The sequence below is a fragment of the Erpetoichthys calabaricus genome, chromosome 4, assembly GCF_900747795.2.
Source record: "Erpetoichthys calabaricus chromosome 4, fErpCal1.3, whole genome shotgun sequence".
Lineage (NCBI taxonomy): Eukaryota > Metazoa > Chordata > Cladistia > Polypteriformes > Polypteridae > Erpetoichthys > Erpetoichthys calabaricus.
Genome location: NC_041397.2, coordinates 137,577,362 through 137,592,226, shown reverse-complemented (window position 1 = coordinate 137,592,226; position 14,865 = coordinate 137,577,362). Strand labels below are relative to the sequence as shown.

The 14,865-nt window shown below is 37.5% G+C and overlaps 1 protein-coding gene across 2 annotated transcripts in view; it reads right to left on the bottom strand.

Annotated features, from left to right (window-relative positions):
- Positions 1-5,603: 5,603 nt before the first annotated feature.
- The window catches only part of LOC114651140 (leukemia NUP98 fusion partner 1-like), a 64,791-nt gene continuing 55,529 nt past the window's right edge, over positions 5,604-14,865 (bottom strand). The window contains exons 3-4 of one of the 2 annotated variants that reach the window (XM_051927203.1): positions 12,300-12,392; positions 5,604-5,954 (exon numbers count right to left, since the gene is read on the bottom strand). In XM_051927203.1, the coding sequence (XP_051783163.1) occupies positions 5,847-5,954; positions 12,300-12,392 (201 nt within the window). In that variant the 3' untranslated portion in view covers positions 5,604-5,846. Of the gene's footprint in view, positions 5,955-11,602; positions 12,097-12,299; positions 12,393-14,865 lie in introns of those variants that run through there. The other variant, XM_051927204.1, reaches the window with a different exon arrangement.

Below are 14,865 nucleotides of genomic sequence, written 5' to 3'. Positions count from 1 at the left end.
TCTCCGGGAGATGTCTATAATATATGCAATTCAGAATACGTGATAAGTGGTTTATTGTGAACATTGCATGCTGTGGGTGAAACATACTTCCTGCTCTCTATTGAAGCCAAAACAGGCAGATTGTTGTTTATGAAAATTTTTAAAGAATCTCCCAGTAAAAGGGCTCCCTGAACTATTTTTTTCTGAGAAAATGGTATGATGATTCCACTTACCTTTACCCTTTGAGCGTTTGCATTCCTGAGTTACTCTGAATTTAATTTACTCTTATATACTGCAATAAGCAATAACATAGACTCTGTAATGAATACAGCAGGTTCAGAAAACATACTGGGTATACAAACATTCCTGTTAAGAGAAGCAGATCTGCCTGTTTGGTTTGTGGCTGAGCATTTTGCATTTTGTGTTTAGTAGGCTGCAGACCTTTATTTTTCATTGTTACACACACAAGCCTTGACAGCACCTTGCTGGTTTTGGTAGGGTAGAACAGATGGTGAATGATGGAGGTGAAGTTCATTTTTTAACTGCTGTTACTTTGTTTTCCCATTTCAGGCAAACCATTACATCACTTTTACTACTCCAACACAACAGGTTAAAGATGCCTTCAATAGGTGGAGAACCAATAGAACTTACATTTAGAGTCCATCTTCAACTGATTTGCCATGTTGGCAGTGAAGATCAAAGATGCTGGCATTTGCAGGAGTGTACGGTCACGTTCAGTCTTCTCTTCAGGCTGACCAGCTGCACTCTGTTTGTTTCTTCCGTGTAGATGAGTCTTAGCTTAACTTGTCGTTTTTGCTCCTGTCAGTTTCTCGCTAGGTTTAGCAGGATTATCTGCTCTTGGAATGTTACCTGTGTATTCCTTGTAAGTTAACTGAGTATTTGCAGAGAAGCCACTAAATGCTGTCTATTAGTAATGTCATGAAATGCTTTTGTGGTAGTTCTTATTCTCTTTACAGTATTAAAATAAAGATTATTTCTGTCATTGTATTGTAACTAGAACCTTCTCAGAGTCTGTACTAAGTGAAGTGTGTAATACAAAAATATAATAATTGTGGATTTCAAAATCTTTTTAGGTGAATATTTATTTCAAAACATTTTTCGGTAACAAGGATCACTTTGAAGAGAGGTACCTTTTTTGAAATTCTGAAGGTACTGTAAATCCTTAGAACAATATGGATGAGACCAAGCCATTGAGCTGAATAATCTCTCCAATTCTATTCACTTTGTTTCTCCAAAATATCATCAAATTGAGCTTTAAATATCCCCACATTCCTACTGTCCGCCACACACCTTGGTTACTTAGTCTATGTCCCAATGGCTTTCTAAAGGTTGCAAATTTTTTAATACAACTGTGAGCCCTTTTGAAATAGAGACAAATGTAATGTAATGTCCATAAGGTGAAAAAAATATATTATGTGTACTGCCAGCATCTGTCAGAATGGTAAGAGGTGACAAGACAATATTATGGCATTACAAACCCATAGAGTTACACCTGCCTTTTTGTCATATATTATTGTCCTGATCGACAGTAAACTGTTTTCTCTTCTTGGGAAACATGGTATATTCAGGTACATTTATAGATACTGCATGTGAAAAGCAGCCTTTCAACATTTGTCATGCTAATCAGATTTACCTTTTGATTTAACTCTGGGATTTAATTAACCATTTAAACATATATAGATATGCTATTTTGCTGCATTATCTTGTAAAAGAAAGAAAGATGGACCTTGAGTACATTCAGATACTTTATTATATCTGTGTGATGGCAGTGACAACAGTAGTATACAACTCCCTTCCCTTTGGCTTTTGCTTTCTCTAATGATGTTACTTTTGCACATGTGAGAAAATGTTAAAGACTTTTGAAGGTATTAATTATGACAGCTCAACCAACAATATTAAAAAGCAATAAAAATATAAAGCTGACTTTTTAGAGACTACTAGCAGAGATTATCAGGTGGGATCTGAAAAAGGATCAGTTCCCTTTTGGCTCCAGTATAATTATGCAATAGAATAACAGAGGGATTTAAAAATTAAAAGAGTGACATTTAAAGGCACACCTAAGAATAACAGCTCCTCTGTTGCATGTAGTATGATGGTCCTTGGCCTGGCACTGATGCTTCAGTCTATTCCCTAATGTGATTATCTAATTCAATCCATTTTCTGCTACACCAAATGATGTCTAAGCCACAGGCTTCCTGTGTTAACTCCTGCACTACTGTGCTTTTAGAATCATGGGCATATGGCAGAAAAGATTGTATTGAGGATTAAGAGCAGTTATCATACTGAATTCAAAACGTACTTGAAAATATAGGGTTATTCTTCTAAATGATAAATGTTGTAAGACAGCCCTAGAAATTAATTTAAAAACAAAGAATCTTTCCTAGCTCTCTGTGTATCAGACATCAGTATTCAGCAGTTACAGTTAGCATGTTGACATTTGTGTGATTGTCCATAACTGACTGAAAAAGAAAAATAATACATTTACATAATACATTTTACAACAGAATCATAGGTACTGGAAAGCCACTACAGATCTCTAATATGGTTGACCAAATCATTTACAGTGCAAAGTTGTCCTGCTGTTCCATGCAACTTTCTTGTTTATAAATATTCACAATGCTTATTGAGCCTAAAACTTTTGGTACTACATTCTGTCTTAGCTGGAGAAACTCTAGTTTTTGGGCAAAGTTGTCATGAATTTATTCTACATTTTTATTGCCTTTTCCTTGGCCTCTAAAAAAAATTGAGATATTTTGGGAGTTTTATTAGTCAAGGGATTACTTACATTTTATTGAAAGTGAGTTGTGTTAATTTTACCAGTATTCATTTCTGGGTGTTTTCTCAGTTTTACCTCCAAACTCTCAAAATTCACCTGTCTTGCGCCTCTCTTGCTTTCAAAGTTGTGCTCATTTTCTTGACTCTCTATTGACTCATCCTGTTTTGCATTGCCTTTTAATATGATTGATTACAGACTGTGGCCTTTACAGTAAAGTCCCCAGTTTCTCCTTTAGGCTGTATCTGGAACCTACATGAAATTATGACAATGTTGTCTTTCATTCACCCATGTATTTACCTTAAAAACAAATATTTTTTCAAGAAGCAGAACTGTTTCTAATGGCAGTGCTTGGCAGACTAACTCTGAGATTGTTAGACACAAGCACAGAGAAGTATGGTCATAATATAAACTATTATATAAGTCAATAATATAAAGTGAGTCAGTCATTTTCTAACCTGCTTAGTTCTGAACAAGATTAAGGGGGTCTGCTGTAGCCTATCCCAGCTAGCATAGGGAGCAAGGCAGGAACAAACCCTGGGTAGGGCATCAGTCCCTCACAGGGGGAACACATACACACATTAACCACACACATAGAGCCAATTTAGGATCGCCAATTCACCCAACCTGGATCCTGGCTGACATGCTTTTCCACCCATATCATCCATCACAGCCTCAATTTTAATTTTTTACAATGTACTAAGAAAGTGTAAACTATATTTTGCTATATGGTAATTCTGTTATTTTGTATTTATTTATTTTGTATTTAATTTTGTGTTGCCAATTCACCCAACCTGCATGCCTTTCGACTGTGGGAGGAAACCAGAGCACCCAGAGGAAACCCCAAAGACTCAGCGAGGACATGCAAACTCCACACAGGGAGGACCCAGGATGTGAACCCTGTTTTCCTTCATTCGAGGCAGCACTACTACCTTTGCACCATCATGCACCCCCCCAAATTGAAAGTCAACTTCTTTAAATATCAGAGGTCTTTACAATGACACATTATAATCTAATTTACTTTAATGTATGGTCAGAGCTGCTGTTTCAGGAATGCAGTGCCCTGGGTGCTAATCATACACCCAGTTAACAGTGTGGAATTTGCATGCTCTCTCCATCTGGGCAGATTTTTGTCTGGGTAGGCCAGAGTTCACTCCACATCCTAAAGACAATATTTTCAATTTCAAATTAGCTTGGTTTATGCAAATGGTGTCCTGCAATGGACTAGCGTTCAGTCTAGGTTGAGTACCTGTTTTGTACCCAATATAGCTACAAAAGACACCCTAACCCTGTGGTGGGTTGGCACCCTGCCCAGGATTGGTTCCTGCCTTGTGCCCTGTGTTGGCTGGGAATGGCTCCAGCAGACCCCCGTGACCCTGTGTTTGGATTCAGCGGGTTGGAAAATGGATGGATGGATGGGTTGGAAAATGGATGGATGGATGGATGGACACCCTAACCCTACGATCCTGGATTAGATGAGCACAACAGACGATAGATAGATAGATAGATAGATAGATAGATAGATAGATAGATAGATAGATAGATAGATAGATAGATAGATAGATAGATAGATAGATAGATAGATAGATAGACTTGGTATCTTGTTACCACTATGTACTATTTTGGAAAAATGTAAATATTATCTATAAATTGGATACGAAAAGTAAAAGAAATGGTTAAACTGGACAAACAATAAAGAAAATGACAGTTTAAGAAAATAGTAATACTTGAAGTAGTTGCAAGATTAAAAAATTAAAATAAGTGACCGAACAGAAAGTGGTGATCACAAGATGAGAAATATCTATGGTGACAGGTCTCTGACTCAGGATTTCGTTTCCATGATTTAGTATTGTAAGACAATGAATGTAATACTTAGTGGCCCCTTTATTACATCCACCTGTGTGTTAATGCAAATGTTACTCTAAACATCCAATCATAAAGGTGCAAATTAATATCTACGGTATGCAGATATGTTCAGTAGGTTTAGTTTTTGTTTGTGTGAACAATGGAATGATGAAAATGTATGATCTTAATGATTATGGCAGACTGTAGTATGATTGTTGTTGCAGAATGTGGTGGTTCCAGCATCTCAGAACCAGCTGCTCTCCTGGGATTTTCACACACTACAGTATCTAGACTTTGCAACACAGAGTGCAATATTCAAAGATCGTCCAGTTGACATCAGTTCTATGGCCAAAACCCCCAGGTTGATGAGAGCTTTGAGACTTGCAGTATGAATAAGTGGCTGGAAAAATGAGACCTGTGTGATGCAACTGAACCAGTGTGGGTCAGAATCCTTACTGAATGCTAATAACAGCTCAATGAATCTATGCATCAAAGAATTTAAGTTTTTCTGGTGGAAAAAGGGCATCCTACTTAGTTCTAGAGAAAATGGCTTCTGAATTTAATTCCATATATCCAACTTATTAGTTTTTTTCCCACTACTTATCTTTCATGTATGATAGAAGCATATTATTGATTTAATATTATAAAGGGTGAGAGCAATATGATTAATTGAAGGAGTAAAATTAGATAATATTGCACACCTTATAAATTATAGGATCGTAGCAACATGTTAGAAGCACAAGATGATAGATCATAAGGAGATGTTTTCTCCTTTTGTATGTGCTTTCTAATGATTCATGACAAAATTCTCATTGAATACAAAAATAGTACATTAAATGAAAGACATTAATAAGATGGAAAAATAAACGAAGTAACACAGATTAAAGTAAATTTCTAGGTTTTAATTAGACACAGTCAAAGACAACCTAGATGTCTGCTACAATGCCACAATGCAGTGATACTTTACTACTGGGAGATGGGTTAAGTCTTTATTAGTAGCCCTTTTTCACACAGGTATGATTTAAGGCTCCTGCATCAGAATACAACAGATCCTGTCAATAAGGATGAGATTATCAAAAAAAAAATGCCAGAGTGATACAGACACTGGCTAAGCTGAGATCAACACAGTGTTAACAGACACACCTCCTGCTTCTTAATTATTGGTCCCACTGAGAGCACTGGACAGGCAACACCAGAGGGATTTCAGGATCATAAGTCTTGCCATGCGTCATGGGAATTTCATCCTGGCTAAGGACCAAGAGAATGGTTCTGGAATTACCACTTGAACCCGACATGTTGGACAAGTCTGTTTCTTCCTCAGCCACTTCTCAATGCACTAAAACAAAGAGAAACGCAGTTGTTAATACAACTGGGAAACAGACTTTTCATGGCTCTGCCTCAGGCTGGCATACCTAGCAGAAGAGTGACCAAGCTGGGTCTCTTAAGGTGTTCATGACATACATGGTGGCAATGGGATCACCTGATTTTATTTTACATCTCTCCATATTCACTGTAGCAGTCAACAGAGTACAGAAAATCATGTGTCTGTGCTAATAAATTTAAAAGAATCTACTTTATTTTAACATAGAGAAACCATAGAGATATCATATTTGTAGTTAAAGGTGAAGAGTACATTTTCCAAAACCTTTTGAAGCATCTTCTTTCATAAATGTTGCTCTTGTATGGTTGCTTTGCTGTGAAACAGAATGTAGTAAATACTGTAAAGGGATAAGCCCATACTCAGAAAGGAGACATCTTTCACCAAAATCTCCCAAAAACCAAAGCTGATCTATTTTTTCTTCTTGTTTGTTGAGACTGAGGTATATGTTTAGCATTGTTTTATCTGTACCACTTTAACTTATATACATTGGCATGTATACCATGAAATACTGTACCTCAAAGCACAGATTAAGCGTCTTTCCTATTGACAGTGATTGTAACAGCAAGAAATAAATATTCTCCTCCAGTCATTTCTCAACCTTATGTTATCTTATGTTTCATGGTAAAATGGCGTATGAAATAAAATGAAAGATGTACCAGAGAAACATTAAGACAAAACCAGTTTTTCTTTTGTAATTGAAAATTTTAATTTTCTGTAAGGGTTAAGGTTTGGGTTTCGGCAGACTTGCAGAACTTGTCTTCTTTTTCTAGAAGCCATTCATAATATATATCCATGAGTTCTTTCAACACACTGTATTTAGTCCCCATTGCTTACCACTTTACTTCCAGACAACAGATTATTTCCTTCTTAGGTTTTCAGGGGTCAGGCTTTGGACTTGAAAGTCTTAAACTATTTTCTGAAATGCTGAGTTTGCATACAGTTATAATACATTTTTACTGTTGCCACAGAATTCTCAATAATATCTGAATTTATTAATTCTAAAGAAATTAATAAAATAGTCCCTGACATATCCTATTAACTTTTTATTTTAAAAATTCTTTTCAGAATTGTTAAAGAAAAAGGAAAGTAAAATATACAGAGACATATTTAATGTTGTCAGTGGTGATATCAGCTAAAAGAGCTTAAATGTTTTTGAAGAGTTGAGGCACTTCAGATGCATTAGAATGAGAAGGTTTTATTTAAATTTGTTTTCCCTTCCCTAGTCACAATCACCAAATTGATTTCAGTGTAGTGTAACACACAGTACCTACATGGCCTGATCCATTATTTAAAAAGAAAGGCCAATAAGAAGAAGTTCCAGATGTTTGAAACAGACTGCTATGCTTTTTATTGACTCATAACATACTGTTTAATGTTTCTTTCATACTACAACATCTTACAGGTTGTGCTTTGCATACAGGGTTTCATAGCAAGGTGGTAACTGAAGATTACAATTAACTAGGATACATTTTGCAAGGTACAGATCAGAACAAAACATTTTGAAAAAAAACAGTATAACAGTAAACCTTGGAAACAAAGAGCATCAGAATTGTTCAGACACATATATGTGCGAGATATAAATGCTACAACACATGTACTTGCACTGCCTCAGTGCTCATAATGGATCCATGTGATTGGCACTGTTAGGACTATCTTTGAATTTTGTTTTAAATAATTATCCCACACTAAAAGCTGGGGATGGCATTTTAACCTATGTTTAGTAGAGTCTTTTGAAGAAGACATCCCAAAATGGTATTGTGGTATATGTATCTTCAACTATGATGAAATTACAGCTTGATATATCAGATTTTTTTCAAACCTTTAAGAGGAATAAGATGTCTTTATTAAAAGGCCTGGGGAAAATGTACCTTTCTCACTATGAATGGCAATATTAATAATGAAGAGAGCTACTTCATCTACAAAAAATAAAAATTAAGAACTGCACAACTATCCATATAATATGACCTGATTTCTATTACACTTTGTTGGGCATTTTCAGGGTTAAGGATTGTGACTTGCCTTCTTTTGGAATATATTTTGTAATACGTACGGAATGTTTCTGTCTTATACAGTTTGTTTGAAATGAATTTTTGAAATCTGCTCTTTCATTTTGAATAGCCCAATATTGCAAACATTAGCAATCAAACCCTGAGGTAGTGAGGTAGTGACACTGTGTGACCCTGAGGAAGTCACTTGGCCTGCCTGTGCTCCAATTGGAAAACCAAAAGAAATGTAACCAATTGTATCATAAATGTTGTAAGTCGCCTTGGATAAAGGTATCAGTGTCAACCAAAAATGCAAACACACACACACTTCATATAAATGAGGCACAGGCAAACCAACACTGTAACTTAATAAAATGTAAATGGAAAACAAATAGGACATAAAAAAGAACAATGGAAAGAGTTCTAATCTCATTCATGTCTTTTAAACATTCTGGTAATCATCCCACATTAATGTAGCAAAATGAGAGCAGTAATAAACATATACATTAATAGTAAATTCCATTAACATATAAAGAGGGCACCTTGGGCTCACAGGATCTGAGCTTGAGACCCTTGCAGTCACACCATAAATTGTGACAGTCAACGGGTTTTAATCGGAGTAGTTCTTTGTATTTAATTATTTTTCATTTCTTATCATATTTTACTATTTTGGATTTTTTACTAGATGAAAATGTCAGTTGTATACACTATCTGTTGGAAATAAAAGTTGCATTAATTAGTAACATGTAGCAAGCATTTTGGGATAAGTCCATTCTATCTATCTATCTATCTATCTATCTATCTATCTATCTATCTATCTATCTATCTATCTATCTATCTATCTATCTATCTATCTATCTATCTATCTATCTATCTATCTATCTATCTATCTATCTATTGAGAAGGACGTCTTTGAGTAACCATGTCACAAATAACATTTTGGGTACTGGGAACTGTAGTCTCACTTTTTTGAATACATTTGTATTAGGTGATGTTCCTGCATTTAGATTAAAGTTCTAGACTGAAAATGCATCATTTATCATGGACTGGGCCAGCTAAACTTCTTGTATTGAGTGATGTTAATAAGTCCTTATTTGTATTATTCTCATAATAAAATTAGTGCTAATTCATTAGGCCAATTGCATTTCCAATCACTCCAGCTTAAACTAGTATAAAATGCTATTCCTCTTCTTTTTCTATAAAAGAGATATTGTGTTTGACCAGAGTGCAAGTATGTATTCTGAACTCCTTAACCCAGCCAAGACTACCCAGGGAACCTCACAGAATGACGTTAAAGACCAGCATCCCTGCCTAATTCTAAGCACTATAATTGGGCTCATTTTCTTTCCCATTTAATGTGAACATATTGTAAAAATAACCTGCATGCTCCAGTGTTGTGTGTTAGTAACAAACTGCAGATTTGGCTTATGTTAGCTGTGTTCAGGAGTCTCCCTTTCTTGTTCAAGTTTTTACATTGATCTGCCAAAAACCAGTGATATCAAATCGGTAACCATGTCTTTTGCTTGCATGCCTAGTGAGCTCATAATCATAGAAAGGCAAATGAGGAGTAATAACAACATAATTTAACAAGAAAACCATTGGGTTTAGTTTGAAACTCCACCATTGAAATTTGTTGACAATGATGCCATCCACAGCTTCTCCCAGTAGAGCAAGAGATAAGAGGAAATTATTATTGTTATATTTTGGACTGTTCACAGATTAAGAACTCAAATATAACGGAAATCATGTAGTACATTAACAATCCAGATCAATTCCAGCTTTCATTGAAAGCATAATAAACCTCTTTTATTTATTGACAAAATTGTTAGAGTTAACATCAATTCAGTACACAATGCTACCATTAGTACTTAAATTGTGCTGAAAGTAATGGTCTCCTGAGGTTTTGGCATCTTGGCCTGACTAGACCAAAAATGCTGTCAATGAGTGTGGACATTTAGCGACAGAGGGATCACTTGTAAAAACACTGACTTTATTAGGTCCCCATTGTTTACGGGGTTGGGCTTTCATGCTTTGTTAGTACCTGCTTAGTGTGTTTGCTTTTACAAATCCTTTTACACTGTTGTTCAGCAAAGTTTCCAAAACACTGCCAAAGTTTCTCATTAAGAAGTAGAATGACATTTTGGTCATTATTTGGTCATTATAGGCCATCATATTAGGTTGCAGACTATTTTTAGCATGGTAACTGATTGGTCATCATGCAGCAATACATGTTACTTCATACTTTTAAATCCTGAACACTAACTCTTTATCTTAACCTACTGTGAGGCATTAAAGGTGATCCCAGTAAATCCTGGTTCAGTAGAGCAATTTGTATATACTAGATAAAATTTGATATATTCTGGATCTCCTCGAGAAGAGTGCGAATTGCAAGGAGCACTGACAAACTATAAGCAGCAAAAGCATGAAAGTTCTGCACGATATTCCCATTTAAACATGACAAATTCAAATGTAAAAAATGAGATGCAATTCCCAGTGTAAAGGTAACCCTGACTGTAAGAATAACAATAGCATGTCAGTAGTTATTATGTATGGGACATCAATCCAACTTAATAAAAGATTAAGAGTCTGTGTACCTGCCTGTATGTCTATCCAGCTGCTATGTCTCTGTCATTCCTAAAAAAGGTGCATCACAAACATTTTTAATAATAAAATGCATTGCATTTGTCGTGACTCATCACAGACACTAACACTGCTTTTAAGAATCCCGTACCAAATGGCATATAACAGAGACATAGGCATTGCATGGTGCGCTGCAAAAGTTAATGCTGAGGTCTACATTGATGACTTTGATTTCAACACATCTTAGATGGTTAGCATAGCTAATGCAAATATACCTTCACAGAGCAAGGTGTGTTTGATTAATAATGGACGATTCCACATAAGCAACTGTTAATGGGAGGATGTTATAATGGAAAAACAATCGTGGAAAGAATAACTGGCCCCCATGTCCAGGGAGGTGCATTGGCATATGTGTTTTCACCTATTACCAACTGTAATAGTCAGGTCTATGCAGGACTGCCTAGCCTTTTAATGTAGGATGAGGTTGAGTACCGTAAGGACTCTTGGGTTGCCAGAGGAGTTCTAAAAGGATTGGTGGTCTTTTAAGATGTGTCTAATTATACAAGAGATTTAGGATTGGGCCTCAGAAAGAATCTTGAAAGCTCTTTGAGGTAGTTGCTCTTGAGAGCTTGAAGTCATTGAAAGAGTGACAAGGGCTTGCCTGGCTGGGGAAAGAAAGACAAATGAGGTTTATGTGAGAGCAAAGGGAGGTAGGTTCTTTGTCATGTGTAATCAGGCCTGCTACCCCGTTTGTCATATTTGCATGGTCATCAGATGATCAGGTTTTCTTTATTTGTTTGTGTGATGTCTTTCAGCATTTACAAAACTTTGTGTATTTATTTGCATTAACAGATTACAGTTTCCATTTTAATGTTGCTTCCTATGCCTTCTTTGGGTTCATTCTATAAGCTCCTAATGCATGTCACAACAGGCATAAAGTTTCTCATCGGTACTCTGACACCTTACTTAATTTGAATTCCAGAATTGCTGCCCAAATAAACAAAGCAGTGCTATTTGCTTTTTTTGTGTTTTCTAATGGAACATTGAAGTGGGTCTTAATAAAGCAGCCTGTTTTTTTGGGTTCTAAACACAGTCACGAACAATTCTTATTCTTATTCCTGAATCTGTTGTTATCTAAGCATGGTGTAAGGATTTTGTAAAGGATTGAAATTAAAACTTATTTCATCTGCAGGTTATTTAGGTTATTACAATTTTATTACATCTACACAAAGCAATGTAATTTAAGCACACAATATTTACAAAAGGACAGAGCTGACATTTTATTCAAGCAGCTATACAGCAGTTTATGATCTTGGGTTTTAACATCTACTTATTATAAATAGGTAGAAATTGGCTGCCTGGCATTTTTTAAGGAAACAACACAGAATACACACAAATATATTAAAAGAAATCCAGGATGATCGGTCAGCCAATACTAGAAAGGTCAGGGTGCCATCGTAAAAGCTTCAGTATCAGCAGTGCTGCCCACATTACACAGTTGATACAGAAGGACCAGCTTGATGGATGTCTTCCTGGTTAACAGAAGACCAGCAGTCATTTTTGTTGACATTTTTCACCAGTTTTTCTTAACAAAGCATCCATAAAATAAACTTACTGTTTAAATCTTACTCAAGGTATTAAGGTTATACAGTTCATTAGCATAAAACAGACAACAAACAAAGAAAAGCAGGCCATTATTCTAATATTGGTAGTGCTTGTTTTTGGGATTTATTACCTCTTTGTGAAACTTATGCATGCAATGCAACTCCTGGACCCTCCCTGCATTAAGACCATCATGACAGATCACGCAAGGATCCTCATCTTCTTCCTTAAGAACAAGAGAGAGTGGTTAATTGAATACAAAAGATTAGGGAAAAGGCAAATGTCAGCTATATGATTTAGCTAGGTTATACTTTTTTTTCCCTCAAGAGTAATGATTAATTAGAGGGAAAGTAAAATAACAAATCTATAATGCTCACTTTCCTGCAAACCTCTTTCTAGAAGTGGAAGCCTGACTGTTTTGCAGGATTTTCATTTGTATATTTAAGCCAATGTATCTAGTACTAGGGTGTTGTACTGTGTTAGCCATTATGAATGTAGAGAAAAGCCAAGCAAAATGACACCTTTTATTGGCTAACTAAAAAGATTACAATATGCAAGCTTTCGAGGCAACTCAGACCCCTTCTTCAGGCAAGATGTAATGATGATTACATCTTGCCTGAAGAAGGGGCCTGAGTTGCCTCGAAAGCTTGCATATTGTAATCTTTTTAGTTAGCCAATAAAAGGTGTCATTTTGCTTGGCTTTTCTCTACAGCCAATGTATCTAAATTATTGAGAGTTGGACTCCGCCAGGGCTGCCCTTTGTCACCGATTCTGTTCATAACTTTTATGGACAGAATTTCTAGGCGCAGCCAGGGCGTTGAGGGGATCCGGTTTGGTGGACTCAGGATTGGGTCACTGCTTTTTGTAGATGATATTGTCCTGTTTGCTTCACCAGGCCGTGATCTTCAGCTCTCTCTGGATCGGTTCGCAGCTGAGTGTGAAGCGGCTCGGATGGGAATCAGCACCTCCAAATCCAAGACCATGGTCCTCAGCCGGAAAAGGGTGGAGTGCCCTCTCAGGATTGGGGGCAAGATCCTGCCCCAAGTGGAGGAGTTCAAGTATCTCTGGGTCTTGTTCACGAGTGAGGGAAGAATGGAGTCTGAGATCGACATATGGATCGGTGCGGTGTCCGCAGTAATGCGGGCTCTGCATCGGTCTGTCGTGGTGAAAAAGGTCAATTTACCAGTCGATCTACGTTCCTACTCTCACCTATGGTCATGAGCTATGGGTAGTGACCGAAAGAATGAGATCACGAATACAAGCGGCTGAAATGAGTTTCCTCCGCAGGGTGTCTGGGCTTTCCCTTAAAGATAGGGTGAGAAGCTCAGTCATCTGGGAAGAGCTCAGAGTAGAGCCACTGCTCCTCCGCATTGAGAGGAGTCAGATGAAGTGGCTCGGGCATCTGATCAGGATGCCTCCTGGACGCCTCCCTGGTGAGGTGTTTCGGGCACATCTAACCGGGAGGAGACCCCGGGGAAGAGCCAGGACACGCTGGAGGGACAATGTCTCCTGGCTGGCCTGGGAACGCCTCGGGATTCCCCCGGAAGAGCTAGAAGAAGTGGCCGGGGAGAGGGAAGTCTGGGCGTCTCTGCTCAAGCTGCTGCCCCCGCGACCCAATCCTGTATAAGCGGAAGAGAATGGATGGATGGACTTCTCAATAAACTAGTTTCTTATTCCAGTAGGAGAAGGACTGGATGGATGGATGGATCTAAATTATGATGTAATTCATTGACTTCCTGTGGTAGAATCTGTGTTAACACACATTTACGATAAAAGTAGACATCAGACAACAAAACGTAAGTCAGTATGGTCACCTCTTGTCTATAATTCATCTATTCGCATTAATAATCTGCTTTATCGAGCTTGCAATACAAAAAGAGAACAGACAGGCTCACTCATAATGCACACCCACACTCTCAGGCAGGGTTAGTTACCATTTTGAGTTCAGTGCTTAAAAAGGACAGACACCAGCTCCCCACAACATTTGTCAAGATAACTGGGTTCGAAAATGTGCCCATGAATCACAGATTTTGATAAGGCCACGGTAGGAATTTTCTCAGTACTATTCATGGATAACCTTGTCACTAATGTTGTTGTGGCCACTCATCTCTAACAAATTGCTTAGTTTTCCGTTGATGCACACCCACATCATGATGCTGCATTGACTGGTGGAATTGTGTTTTTTAGATATTGACAGTGTTTGCACCAAAAAACCTTTCTCAAAAATGAACTGAGTCATGTACACCCTGACTACCAAACAAGCCTTTAGGGTTGGCCTACTCAAATGGTGGCCCACAGGTCACATACGGCCCAGAAGCAACCTCAGAGTGGCCCAATCAATGGTCCCTTCAGAAATGCAGAAAAAAACAAGAAAAACACATTTTGCTAGCCTTCAGAAATTCCAACATAATATATTCCTATAGTGGTACAGACCATGAATGCAATACTCCACATAGCCTAGCAACATTCAGCCCACAATGCAGTGTGTTGTTCTGTGTCTACAAGTGGTGGTAATAGTCACAACCTATAACAACCTATCAAAGGAGCCTCTTTTTTAGGGCAATCTCTTCCTGCTCTTTTACCATTCACTCCCTTGTCACCCTGATCCTGTCACTCAGCTCTCTCTAGGGAGGTGCCCTGAGCCCACACAAAATGCTTTCTCCCAAGACCCCACTCCACACAGCCCATGCAGTAATGAG